General features: G+C 33.5%; 1 protein-coding gene across 1 annotated transcript in view; it reads right to left on the bottom strand.

Moving 5' to 3' along the window:
• The window catches only part of LOC149787618 (GTPase KRas), a 75,692-nt gene continuing 62,872 nt past the window's right edge, over positions 1 to 12,820 (bottom strand). Inside the window, exon 8 of the mRNA XM_089973796.1 lies at positions 1 to 5,429. Within this exon, the coding sequence (XP_089829922.1) occupies positions 5,373 to 5,429 (57 nt within the window). The 3' untranslated portion in view covers positions 1 to 5,372. The remainder of the gene's footprint in view (positions 5,430 to 12,820) is intronic.

Here is a 12,820-nt window from a genome sequence, read left to right as displayed (position 1 = left end):
TTAGGCCCAAATTAATCTTTATTACCATCCTCTAACATCTGTTTGTTATTCTTTTAAACAGTACAGAGTAACTGCTCTTTCAGTGATATTCTAAAGTATAGTTTTCTGAATGAAGAAAAACATCATTTATATAAATAAAGTTTGAAAGAAAAACAACTACAACATTGAAGAATAATACCAAAACCGAAACAACAACTAATCCAGAACCATATATAAACATTGTCCATTATGTTTGTTTTCATTTCTTAAAACAACTTTTTAAACCTCCTTGACTTTTATGTTAAATTTCACAAATATCTGGGCACCATCCGTCTTGCACCTCGGATAAGCTGTCTAGTATGTATCTGTCCCTCTATAATGATCAAGGTAGGAGGATTTATTAAACTTATGCAATTTGGGGAGGGAAAATATCCTCTGTGCTCCCTCAATGTGCAACAATGCACCACATAATGGCTATACATAGTATGTATGTATGTATCTATATATGTATGTATGTATGTATGATATTTGTGTAGGTATATGTAATGTGTGTATGTATGTATGTATGTATGTGTGTGTAAATAAACTCGTGGATGTTGGGTGTTAACAAAAAAAGGATAAGAAATATGAATAAAAACCACTATGACCAAGTACAAATATAATGAACCTTAATGAGTTGTACATGAGGCAAAGCCTTAATTACATCTACAAATAATGAAATTGAAGGGAAGTCACAAATACTTAAAAGTATCATTTGCTTTAGTGTAGACGACAATAACAAATTTAAGGACTATTATTATGCAAATTAATTCTGGATAAAACTCAAATTCTATTTTGTTATCATTTAATCTAGCTACGTACAAGATATTTGCCTCTAACCAGACCAACAGTACCAAACACTATGAATGACAAGAAGCTAGAGATAGCCAGCATGTCAAGCTCACCTCCTAGCTATTGTTAAATTGGTGTTGTACAATATCAAGATATATCCAATGCCAAAAATTTTTACGTTGTTGATAACTGTACAGCTAAAACTGACCAAAACTGTTTCAGAATCACAAAAACTTTGAACAATGAGGTTAATCTAGGGTGTGGACAGATGTATGGTGACACTTATGGTTATGATGTCAAGCTTAGGTGGGTTAAGATAAAATAAGTCGGATCTTACATTTTACCTTAAACTCTAAAGGGTAATTTCTCAGTACTTACAAAGTAATAAATACATATATACATGGTTAAGTCCAGTCCAACTGCAAAGACCCAGATCTGCCACTGCATAATGTGCTGGCAGATCTGTGTCTATGCAGCTTATTAGAAATAATCCATAGAACAAACACAGGACCTGATGTGCTGGTGCCATATGCAATGGCAGATCAAAGACCATGCTATTTGAAATTGGACTTAACTTGTACATGGATATACATGGTACAAGCAAGTCAGATTTGGTCTTTTTATTTTGGAGTTTTATTATTTTCTTTTCCCAAATCAGAAGAAACTAATGTTCACATCATTACCTTTATATCAGTTTTATCACAAATCTATTATTAACTATGAATGAAGTATTTCACAATGATCACAGGTTTTGAATCATTACATTCAATCATCTTGATCAATGGCCAGTTCCTCTACACAAAGAACAACACAATCTTTCCAAAACCCTAGTTACCACATTAAATAACGATGCACAAAAGAGACATATTCACCACAAGAGCAGAAAATAATGAATCCCAAAACTATCAATTTACAAAAACATGAGAAAAACAATTACATATTACAATAAATGTGTTCAAAAACAAATATTTGCTAAAATTGCATGGATAAAAATAACTTCTGTCTGCTTTGCAATAAAGCAACAATTACAAAACATGAATGTAGATACAATGATTGGAATAAAATTTAAACAGGAAAAAGTTGATTCAAATAAAAAAATTTTACTCAAATTTAACAGTACTGGCTTTCCCAGGAATAAGATGTTTCTTCTGCATTTTTTTTCACAAGATCTGTGATGATGTAAACAGCAACAAATAGGTAGCAACGTCTTATTGATCAAAACATTTTTTTCTCCAAAATTTTAAAAGATGCATGAATGATACAGATCAGATCTGTAACATTTTCATTTATATTTATCATTGGTAATTTCATTCTTATTCACAGGAAATTGTTATAAAAGCTTAATTGGGTGTAACTGTTTAGAAGCACAGCATGCAACAGCCTTTTCAGATTGTGATTTTCCACTAAAATCTTTTCACAACAACAGCCCCTAGTAAGTAAAATGTACATCTGTTTAAATACATATTCAGCTTACATGTATGCAGAATGTAATTTGTATTTCGGCCCATATCAATGATTCTGGCTTTGGAGTGAATAGAATAATGCAGTTTGCATTACATCTAAAGAACATGGTTTGAACCAGTTTGGGGTTTCATTTAACTTTGTTGACATTCATTTCAAATTCTGATTTTAAAATATTATCTATCCTTTAAAACGAAATCAACATCAAACATCTAGAAAACACAATGTTATGAAGCCACCTTCCAATTCTGTGAACACTTTGTTCTCGGAGCAAAAGTATATTATTACATCCCAAATTTTGAGCAATTACCAGATTTCCTGTGACAGTCTCATTCTGTACAATGTAAATAGGAAAGGTTTTTCTTACTTTCTCCTTGTAATGTTCATACAGCTCAGATGGAGCATTTTTTGAAACAGGCAATCTAACTTTCTACCTATATTATTTTTTTGAACATAAAGTTAGATTTCCTTTCCTAATTACCTAATGGAGGAGAGAAAGGACTTATCTTTGGGGAATGTTATCAACTCTTTTTCAACTGAATTATATTTGAAAGATAAATTCCTTAAGTGGGCTTCAAGTGTTTAAGTGCCATTTTATTATGCTCAATGAAATTATGTATCACCATATTTGAATTATCAAAGTTAGATGTTCATTTTACGATGCTCAGATGTTGTAATTTTTGAGTTTATTATTTTAAATGACTTATCTACACGCAAGTTAATAAACGAACATGATGTTTTAGTTTTCATCTGTTGCAGTTGTCTTGTAACTATGTTTCTATATTTCTCCTCACTTTCAAGACTTGATAAGATCTTCATAATGGTGTGATGCGCTTTACAGTTACAGGATTCTTACCAGAGGTAAGAATGGTTATGAAAGCATTGGCTGTACCATCTTCACAAGTTCTTGAATTCTGGATGTCCTTGACTTTAAATAACACGTCTTTATACTTGTTGAAAAACTTGAATTTTGCCAAATATTCCCTGAAATGCTTTGACAAAATTTTTAAACTTAATAAATTATTTTTTTTTTTTTAACAGAATTTTGTTCTTATAATCACCAGCTTGGTTTTGTGTATCTCTTCTAGTAAATTTAGTGAAAACCCGAAGACATTACCACCATCAGCTCTGGTTTAGCAATAAGAAAATTTTAAAGATGTGGACCATGCCAGTCATACTGGACATCATGATTTTCATTTTGGACCAACCAAACATCACAATGAGTCATTCAGTAAAAACTGCATGTTGATATAATCATCTATTTAGGAATAGTAGTGACAGCAAGATTTTCAAGATGCCTGTCATAGTGGCCATATTAGATTTCCGAGGATGCTAGTTTATCTTAGGCCCAACCAGACCTTGGGATAAATGTGTTTGAAAAGTTTTGTGGCTTTCCTCAAAGTAGTTTACCAGTAATGATAACTTGTACTAAAAGTTTCCAGAAAAAAGGCCATCACATAAGTTTTTCTGGACTTCTGACTAGTACAACTGAAAATTACAAGAATATAAAAAAAATCCACCTCTTCAAATATAATAGTAACATGCATGTTATTCATTGAAAAGAATAAAATATTTAAGTTATGAGTTTTCTTACACCAATGTAACAAATTTTCATACAAACACCGCAATAAAAGATAAAACATAAAGATATTTAACCGCAGACATGTACAAACAAAACCAAGTTTGTATTATCGATTGTTAATTGTTTGAAAAGTCCTGAATAAAAGGGTTTTTGACAGTAACAGTATCTATTAAATATTAATAATATGTAACCAAGTGCATTACAGTGGTAAATGAGCAAATTCAAACATTCAATTGTATATATGGGGACAAATGTCCGACGTCTGATTTAATTTTCAATTTATGCCGCACAAATGCACATCAAATTTAAAATGACTTAGAGATACATAAAGTCTATAGTCTTCTTACAAAATACATTAATGTATCAAAGAGTACTTAAAGTAATGGGGTCACCGCCACTGAGCTCTGACAACACAACAAACTGATGGAGATACCAGTTATCTCCTCCTGATATTCCCTTTTGAGCATGCACTGGTTAACATCAACGCAGTATAAAGTCTCTTCACATTATGCATTAATATCTATTTCTTCATGTACATTTTGACTCTAATCATTAAAACAATGCCTTCATGACCTTAAATGTAAATAAAGGTTCCCTTACTATATATAAATCATCTCATTAAACTGCACTTCAATATATATATATCACAGGTAAATTTAATGAGCCCAATTACTAGGTGAACTGGACTTCTGGGCTTATTCAAATGCATGTGATTTTACATGAAATATACGACATCATATTAATGTTGTTGTTTTGCTGGATTACATACAGCACACATCCCTCATTATAATGCAGCAGATGGGATCCAAAATGATAGTCATCAAGCATGGAACCACACAGTGATAACTGGGTTATGTGCCAAATTGTAGTATAGTAAGGAATTATACAAATTTGTCAAATGTTTTAAAAAGGGAATAAAGACAAAACTTTAAGCGACATGTCTTCTATCAACCCTTACCATCGTACATTGGTTTAATCATGGGGTCCCAGCAGTACTTTGTTAATATCTGAAAGTGCATTATAACAACTCATGTTACGAAGTAGGAAAGCTATACCTACATAATTGTGCTTGAAAGGTAACCTGGTAAATATGGTTACACCAATTTTGCAGTGTACCGTTATAGTTTCTGCAAACAGTGTTGTAAAAATGGATTGTGTATCCTCCAAAATCGAAGATAAAATTATACCTAGTTAACAAGATTTTCAAACTGTTGCACAAGACAATCATTATTTCAATTTATAACATTATTTTTGCCCAAATTAACTATATTCTGCTCTCACAAAATAAATGATACGTATGTATACCAACTGTGCCATTTCTATCTGCTGAGCCCCACTTACATAATGCGGTTTCTCTTTGCTGAACCCCACTTGCCTAATGTGTGTGTATTCAAGATAAACATTAACTTAGACACGTCAATGTAGGAAACATTCTTGATATACTCTCATTCAGGGAACATTATGAAAAGATTTTTAAAAAATTAATGCTAAGGAAGAAAAATTTAAAAGGATCAGCAGTTTAAATCACAGAACATAGTTTCTTTTTCTTCTTGTTTTCCTTGCCCTTTTTGTCCTTCTGAAAGAGATATTGTAAAAAAATAATTTTAAGAATCTTGCATGAAAGAAAACCTGCAATAAAATATTTCTGTTGTAACAAATCCAGAAGACATGCATTGTAATATATATATATACACACACACTCACACACACACATACACACACACACACACACACAGAGTGGATTCTGGTTAATTGGGACACATCGGGACCAGAACAATTGGGCCCAATTAAGAGGCTGCTACAATTATGCTCCAATTATGAGAAGTAAGTACACAAAGGTAAACAAATATTGTACATGTATTGTATAAAAATGTGAAAAACAAAACACAAACTATCATTTACTGAGCAGCAAAAACACTTAACACATGTAATGTAAATTGATCCTGGAAACAAATGGTATAGGTCAGAGAAAAATAATTAAGCTAAAACAATTTCAATTTAATGTTCTTAACAGTTAATGATGTTTGACAAATTTATCAAGCGTCCCCTGCAGTATTCCCCTAACTGACTGTAGCTGAACGAAATCAGCGCATGTATCTAGTGCAGATACTGGGCTGCCTTCATTGCCTTCCTGCATGAAGTAGTGTCACAATTCAGCAATCATTGGCGTCCTGGTTAGTCACACATTGAGGCTCTGGCATGTTATCATCATCATCCTCACTTTCCTGGTCTTCTGATACCTTTTGGTGTTTTGCTGCAATTCATTCAACAATTTCATCCTCACAATCTTCATATTCATTGCAGCATTGAAGAATGTTATCGATGCATGCAAATTCTTTGTAGTTTGTAACGTACTGCACTTCCAAAATGATGTCATTTTCACTATCTATCATATCCAAGCCTGAATGCTTAAAAGCACAGTGAGAAAAGCAGTTCTGAATGGTCTTGATGCTTATGTTTTGCCAACTATCAGCAACCAACTGTATTGCTTGTAAAATGTTAATTCTTGCACTGATCTCCTTGGCTGCTGAAGATGATCTCGGTAGGTTTTCTTCAATTGATTCAAGAATGTAGTTTAGCAAATTTTTTATGATTCCCATGTCCATTGGTTGCACCAAGAATGTAGTGTTGGGAGACAAAAATTCCAGATGGATGTTTTTCAAACAATCTAAATGAGGGTGTACTGCACAATTGTTAAGTAACAGCAAAATATTTCTTGAATTCTGTTGTAGTTCCACGTCCCAACTCATTAGCCATTTCTTAAAAATTTCAGAAGTCATCCATACATTATTGTTAGCAAGGTACACAACTTGTAAACTGTCTATTCTAAGCCCCTTAAAACATCAAGGCTTAGTGCTTATCCCAATAACCAACAGCTTTCTTTTATTAGTTCCTGATATGTTTGAACAGCATAACACAGTTATGCGATCCATTGGTTTCTTTGATCCCGACAGTGCTACATGCTTGTAAGTCAGGGAACCGTCTGGTGTGGCACAATAAAACAGGCCTGTTTCATCAGCATTGTAGATGTCATATCCACACAATTTCTGAAGCAGGTCAGGCAGTTTTGTTAATTTCCATTGTTCAGCACTTACAGCATCAGCACTGTCCTTCTTGCCATGTGCTTTCTTGAATTTAATGTCATGCCTAGACTTCCATCGTAACAACCAACCATCTGTTGCTTTGAAATCAATGTGACCCACCTTTTTTAGCTACTCTTCTGCCTTACTTTTCATCATTGGACTACTGACACGTACACCTCGTCCAGTTACAACAGAGAACCACTGATTGTGGGCCTCTTCAACATCTGGATTAGGGCCTAACCGGAAATCGCCTCGGACATTCGCCTTGGCGAATATCCCGTTTTTCAGTACTATTTGGAAGTATTTGCCTCGGCAAATAATACATAAATATCTAACTTTTAAAAAAAAAGGTTTTTTAATACATAATAATTTAGTTAAAAATAAATTATAATTAAAGAAACAGTTAACATTTAAAGTTTAAGCTTTGCATACGATAATGAAACAAACGGTACTCTCCGGAGTCGCACCTACTACTCGGTTCATGCCTGGATCTGGCAAATAGTACATCCAAATACTCGGATTCGGTACTCGGTGAAAATTATCTACTCGGTTAGGCCCTAATCTAAATCCTTGCCTTCACGGTTCCGTTTTTTGGTTGTTCCATGATGTCCTTCGCGTAAAACCCATTCTACTCTCAGTTTATCTTGCTGCTGTGTCACAAAAGTAAGGCAATTTTGTTTGCTAATGTCATATCTTTCTGTGGCATCTTGGAAAGGGTCTGATATTTTCCAGGTAAAAGTGCGTTACTGATTGAAGCAGCGATGAACACAGTAATGGCTACCACGCCACTGCAGTAATGACTGTCATGCAACACACCCTAAGTTCCTGTCCCGAGTAAGCGGCATGTTGTCCCAAATAAGCAAAGCAAATTCTGTTTATTTTTTCAATTTGTTTTTATTCTTTAAGATTTGTCCCAAATATGCGACTGCCCCAATTAACCAGTCACCCAATTAACCAGAATTGACTCAGTGTGTTTTCATATATATATATATATACACACACACACACACATACATACACACACACATACCACATATACTCATGTATAAGCTCATTCACATATAAGCTGACCTCCCAAACTGAACAAGTATAAAGACTAAAAAGTGCATGAACCATGTATAAGCCTGTTTATTTAGGCAAACTTATATTTTAAAAAATTACATGTATACTTATCTCGAGGTTAGTGTGCATGATTATTAAGAAGAAATGGTATAAACTTGTTTGAAAAGTAATTTATTTAAATTTCCGTTTTCTTAATGTTTCTGCCTAACTTAGATTTGTGTATAACTTGATCGAACGATGACAAGAATTTAGCAATTGAGAGTTGCTGTAACACTACCTCTCCCTTTTGACTCAATTGTTTGTTTATGCATTACTGCACTGGACATTTTATATCAGTGCACCGGTAATTACGTTTTTACTTTGCTCTGAAATTGTAAAAACCTAACTCATTAAATGTAATCCCAGGATGACAACTCAATGAACAATACGGTTCAATGATAATACCATAAAAGCTGAGTTGTAGTTTGCTTTGATGTAAGCGACCTTACACCATACCTGTCAACTTTCACATTGGGAAGAAACAAAACCCTCCCGATTATTACAGTATGTCTTCGATTTTCATTTCTTCTAAGCAAGAACAGTCCTACATATTCTGTGAATCACTGTTGTGACGAAAAAATTACTTTACTATAAAGAATTCACTTCTTCACTAAACAGAATGTTAAGTTTAAACATTATTCACGTAAATTAATGATTTTTTTTATACCTCTACAGTAATAAAAAAATAAAATAAACCAGAAAAAAAAGTAAATCATAACAATAAATCTTCCACAATTAATTTCAATCCTAAGAATGAACACTATGAATGCTGTAACTCCATATGCTATAGTGCTATTCGCACGAAAGGAACTTACACGAGCGAACACCTGACATTTTTATACCGTATATATCAATGTTAATTACCATTGTTAAATTAAAAGAAGAAATGAAAATACATACCACGCAGCAAATGTGTCCACAAAAAACTAGTTCAGAATACATGTTTTATAATAAACAATACTAAATGCTGTACAAGCTGACAAAAAGATTGGATGTACAAAGAGGGGAAAATAGTTACCACATGTACGGTACCATGAGGCTGGATATTTTGGTACCTTTAGTTCAACAAAATTGGGAATCCTTTATTTGCCAATCAACTGCTGGTGCTCGCTTAACACATTATAGTGTAGAATGTGCTTTCTTTGAATAACGGCAGATGGCCAATCGTTTTCACAAAATAGTTGCATGGATAAGTATTAACTTTTAATTAGTCACGTTGGCTTTCTAACTTGTTTTTTTAAGACCAATCTTTAGCTATTGTGCAGTTTGACCACAGCTGACCAGAATATGAAAATAGGGCACGTCCTGGGGGAAAATAGGGCACTTCAAAGGGAGAAACAGTGAGTTTCTTTGTGAATTTCAAGCATATTGGACCAGGAAGAGTGATCAATATTTAGTGAAAGCAAGGCTTTAAAAATGCCATGGAAAACCTCCCGATTTTATGTCCAATCTCTAAAAAAACGTTATTCAGTCTCCCTACTTGGCTTTTGAAAGTTCATAGGTATGCCTTACACCCCGTTTTACAAAACTACAGTAATCGTGCTAATATTATGGAATAAAAGGCAATTACACATCAATGTACTGGTATAGTTACCGGTCAAAATTCCCTCTTAATACTAGCCAGTTTCAGGGTTTTAACACATTAACCCCTGGAGGTTTTTGTCATTTTCTATAATACAACCCACTTTAGTGTATCATGCATGACCATGACGCTACAGAGCTCAGCAGTAGGCTACTATCTCCTGCCCCGTTAAGTCGTTGCTAGGGCTTAATGTGTTAATAAGATTTTTTTAAAAATAAATCGTCAAGGAATGGCTAAATTTTTAATTTATGTGCAATGTCGCAAGGAATATTCAAATTTGGTGATGTTATCAAAATGCATTGTTTAACTCATTAACCCCTGGAGGTTTTTGTCATTTGCGAGTAGGAAACACATTTTGAAAGCTATTTCTAAATAGATCCAAAAACACCAAATCCCCGATCATCTTTTAATAACATACTATTTGTGTTAGAAACATTGTTTTCATTGGCTATTTTACTCGCGCATGAGCAGAAGGGTAAAAGTTGGAGTTCATTATTTTTGTATCAAGACCACTCTTTATTACAAATGCCCATCTTATCCTACTTTTTGCAAAGGCTCATCTGTCTATTTGCAGTTCATACCGGTTTGACTTAGATCTGAGACCAAAAAGTCTAAAATCTGGACAAAAAATCGGAATCCGACCATGGGTGAATTTTGGGTAGAAAAAAGTCGGGTCCAAAAAATGAGGTTTGTTTTATCTGTATTTTGTAGTGCAAGTAGAAATTCCAGATTATATGGTATCATTGTAGAGCTACATTTGTCTACCTTTCTATAATACCACTTTTTTTTTTTTACATGCCTATGTCTTAAGACATGGAAAAAAAATTATTGTTTCATGTCCCATGATTTACAACCATTATAGCAGTCAACAAAAAGACCTAAAACCTGTCAAGTTTAGACACTGGCTCATGGATAAGCCGACCCCCCTTCTTCCAGGGCTTTATTTTTTCCTAAATTATTCAGCTTATATGCAAGTATATACAGTCTATATATATTCTCATTTCTTGTATGGATATCTGCCAAAAATGTGTAAACACAGCAGTCTAATTAATCATCAAGTATGTGCTTTGGCTTTTTAAAACAAGAAATGATAAAAAAACATCACAACGACATGTACTGAATCTCTTCAAACTCATCAAAGAGTCTTTTTTAAAAATGCTGTAAATAACAATCATGAATGGAAGATGAATAAAAGTGAAGGACATAGCAATAAACTCATGTGGCATTATTACAAAGAAAGCTTAAAACTGTTAGTTCCTTTAATGTGATGATGTGCCAGATGTGCTGAAGGGTTCTTTTATATATATATATATATATATATATATATATACACACACACACACACAAAATCTTGAGACATAATAGATTTAAAATCAGGCATTTTCACAGACTGAAAATGCTATATTTAATGTTTGAGTTGACAATTTCTGTATACTGTTCTCTGACATAAAAATCAAGAAAAAGATAAACAGATCTCAGCTCAACATGTGGCTTAACTTCAGTGCGCATCAATTAACCCATGTATCTTAAATGCTTGAATACAGATGTGCTACTGTGTTTATAATGGCAATGAAGAGATACTTCTTAATGAAAAGCACTCTATACCTACTTAAATAATTGACATTCTGTTATTTGCTGATTTCTAATTTGCAATTCTAAAAAAATTATAGAGTGAAAATTAATTTGATGTAAGACACCTTAGTGAATTTTTCAGTAACATGACAGTGTTAATTTCAAGCAGTCAATGACGTATGAATAACTCGAGGTACATTCAACAAGTTTCTGGTACCAAGTGTTCTATGGTGCATGATTCAATCAGCCAGACTGCTTTTTTAATAAATCTGAATTTGTGTTGTCAAGGCTAAAAGACTGTTGGAATCAGTTTTATGCTGCCTACAACCTGGACAAATTATTTGTTGATTTCTTTAATGGCTGTAAAAGGTTCCATATTAAGATTTTTTGTAAAATGTTTTTGTGGTCATTTTCAACATCAAGAAAAAGACTGTAAGATCCAGATCAAAATAGTGTTCACTTTTAATTCACTTATGTTAAGAAGACGAGGCCCAGTAGCTAAGTAGTTAAGGCGATGCTTTAGTACTTCTTTCTTTCCATTTCCATCAGTTTCCATTATATGAAGATTCACTGGATGAGTAGAAACTTTTAACCAATCAGAATACTCTTTACAACAATCATGTGTTTAATTAACATATGGAATGAATACTTTACAAGGATCATTGTGGAATGGGACAGGCCATTTTTATTTTTAAAACTGGATCAGAGTTGATATAAAAAATGGACTATAAATGAGAATCCGATCTTTCTCATCAGGAGAAAAGCGGAATCCTGCTTGAAACGAAGAAAAATCAGGTCTGACTGCAACAAGAGTACTATGCACAGCGCATTATATGCTCACCCCAATTTTAATACTTGTGTATGGTGCCACCAATAGGGCATGGTTGACCCTGGACAACAGTATTAACCAACAGGTTTCCAAATATACAAATTCTGACTGTATAACCTTACCATCAAAAGGTTCCTTCCTTGCCCAAAATCCAAATGATCTGTAAATTTTATTCCAAGAAGACTGTATACTGATTACAGTTGTCTTTATTTGGGTCACTGTGACCTTTCAGCTGTATCACCCAATATCAGTGGCACATTTCCTTCACATATTATCAAGGTGTCTTTAAAGTTTGGTGCTAATGCAAGATTTGTAATTAATTTTATTTACAGAAATCTTGTACCATGTTTGTGTCACAATGGCATAGAAATTAGACTGTACTGATGTCAAAATACAAAGGTCCTTTTTTGCCCCCATGTGCAAACCATCCTTGTTGGTACGTGGTCTTAACTTACCATGCATTATCTATTATTTTCTTATTAGTGTAACCCTGACCTTGATCTTATGATAATACAACACCAGAGAAAATCCTTGACTTTGAGCGAATGCAGTTTAAATAAAAAATTCTGATTATGTTTTAAGAATTTACATTTTCTAGCAATGCTATTGTATAGAATTGAACATCTAGACTTGCACATTTTATTTTGTAGTACCAGATGTTTACATTTATCTGTGGGAGTTTCTGTGCATTTCTCCATTTTTACTTTTTCAAAACATTAATTGGAGTTGGCACCATATGTTTCTGTGCAGAGGTGCCATTAGACGGGCCTTTATAAAATAAAATGCAAGGCCATATACTA

Source organism: Sinohyriopsis cumingii, chromosome 11 (assembly GCF_028554795.1).
Source record: "Sinohyriopsis cumingii isolate HCF-2022 chromosome 11, ASM2855479v2, whole genome shotgun sequence".
NCBI classification, from domain to species: domain Eukaryota; kingdom Metazoa; phylum Mollusca; class Bivalvia; order Unionida; family Unionidae; genus Sinohyriopsis; species Sinohyriopsis cumingii.
The sequence above is the reverse complement of the archived record's forward strand: the minus strand, read 5'-3'. Positions and strand labels throughout refer to the sequence as shown.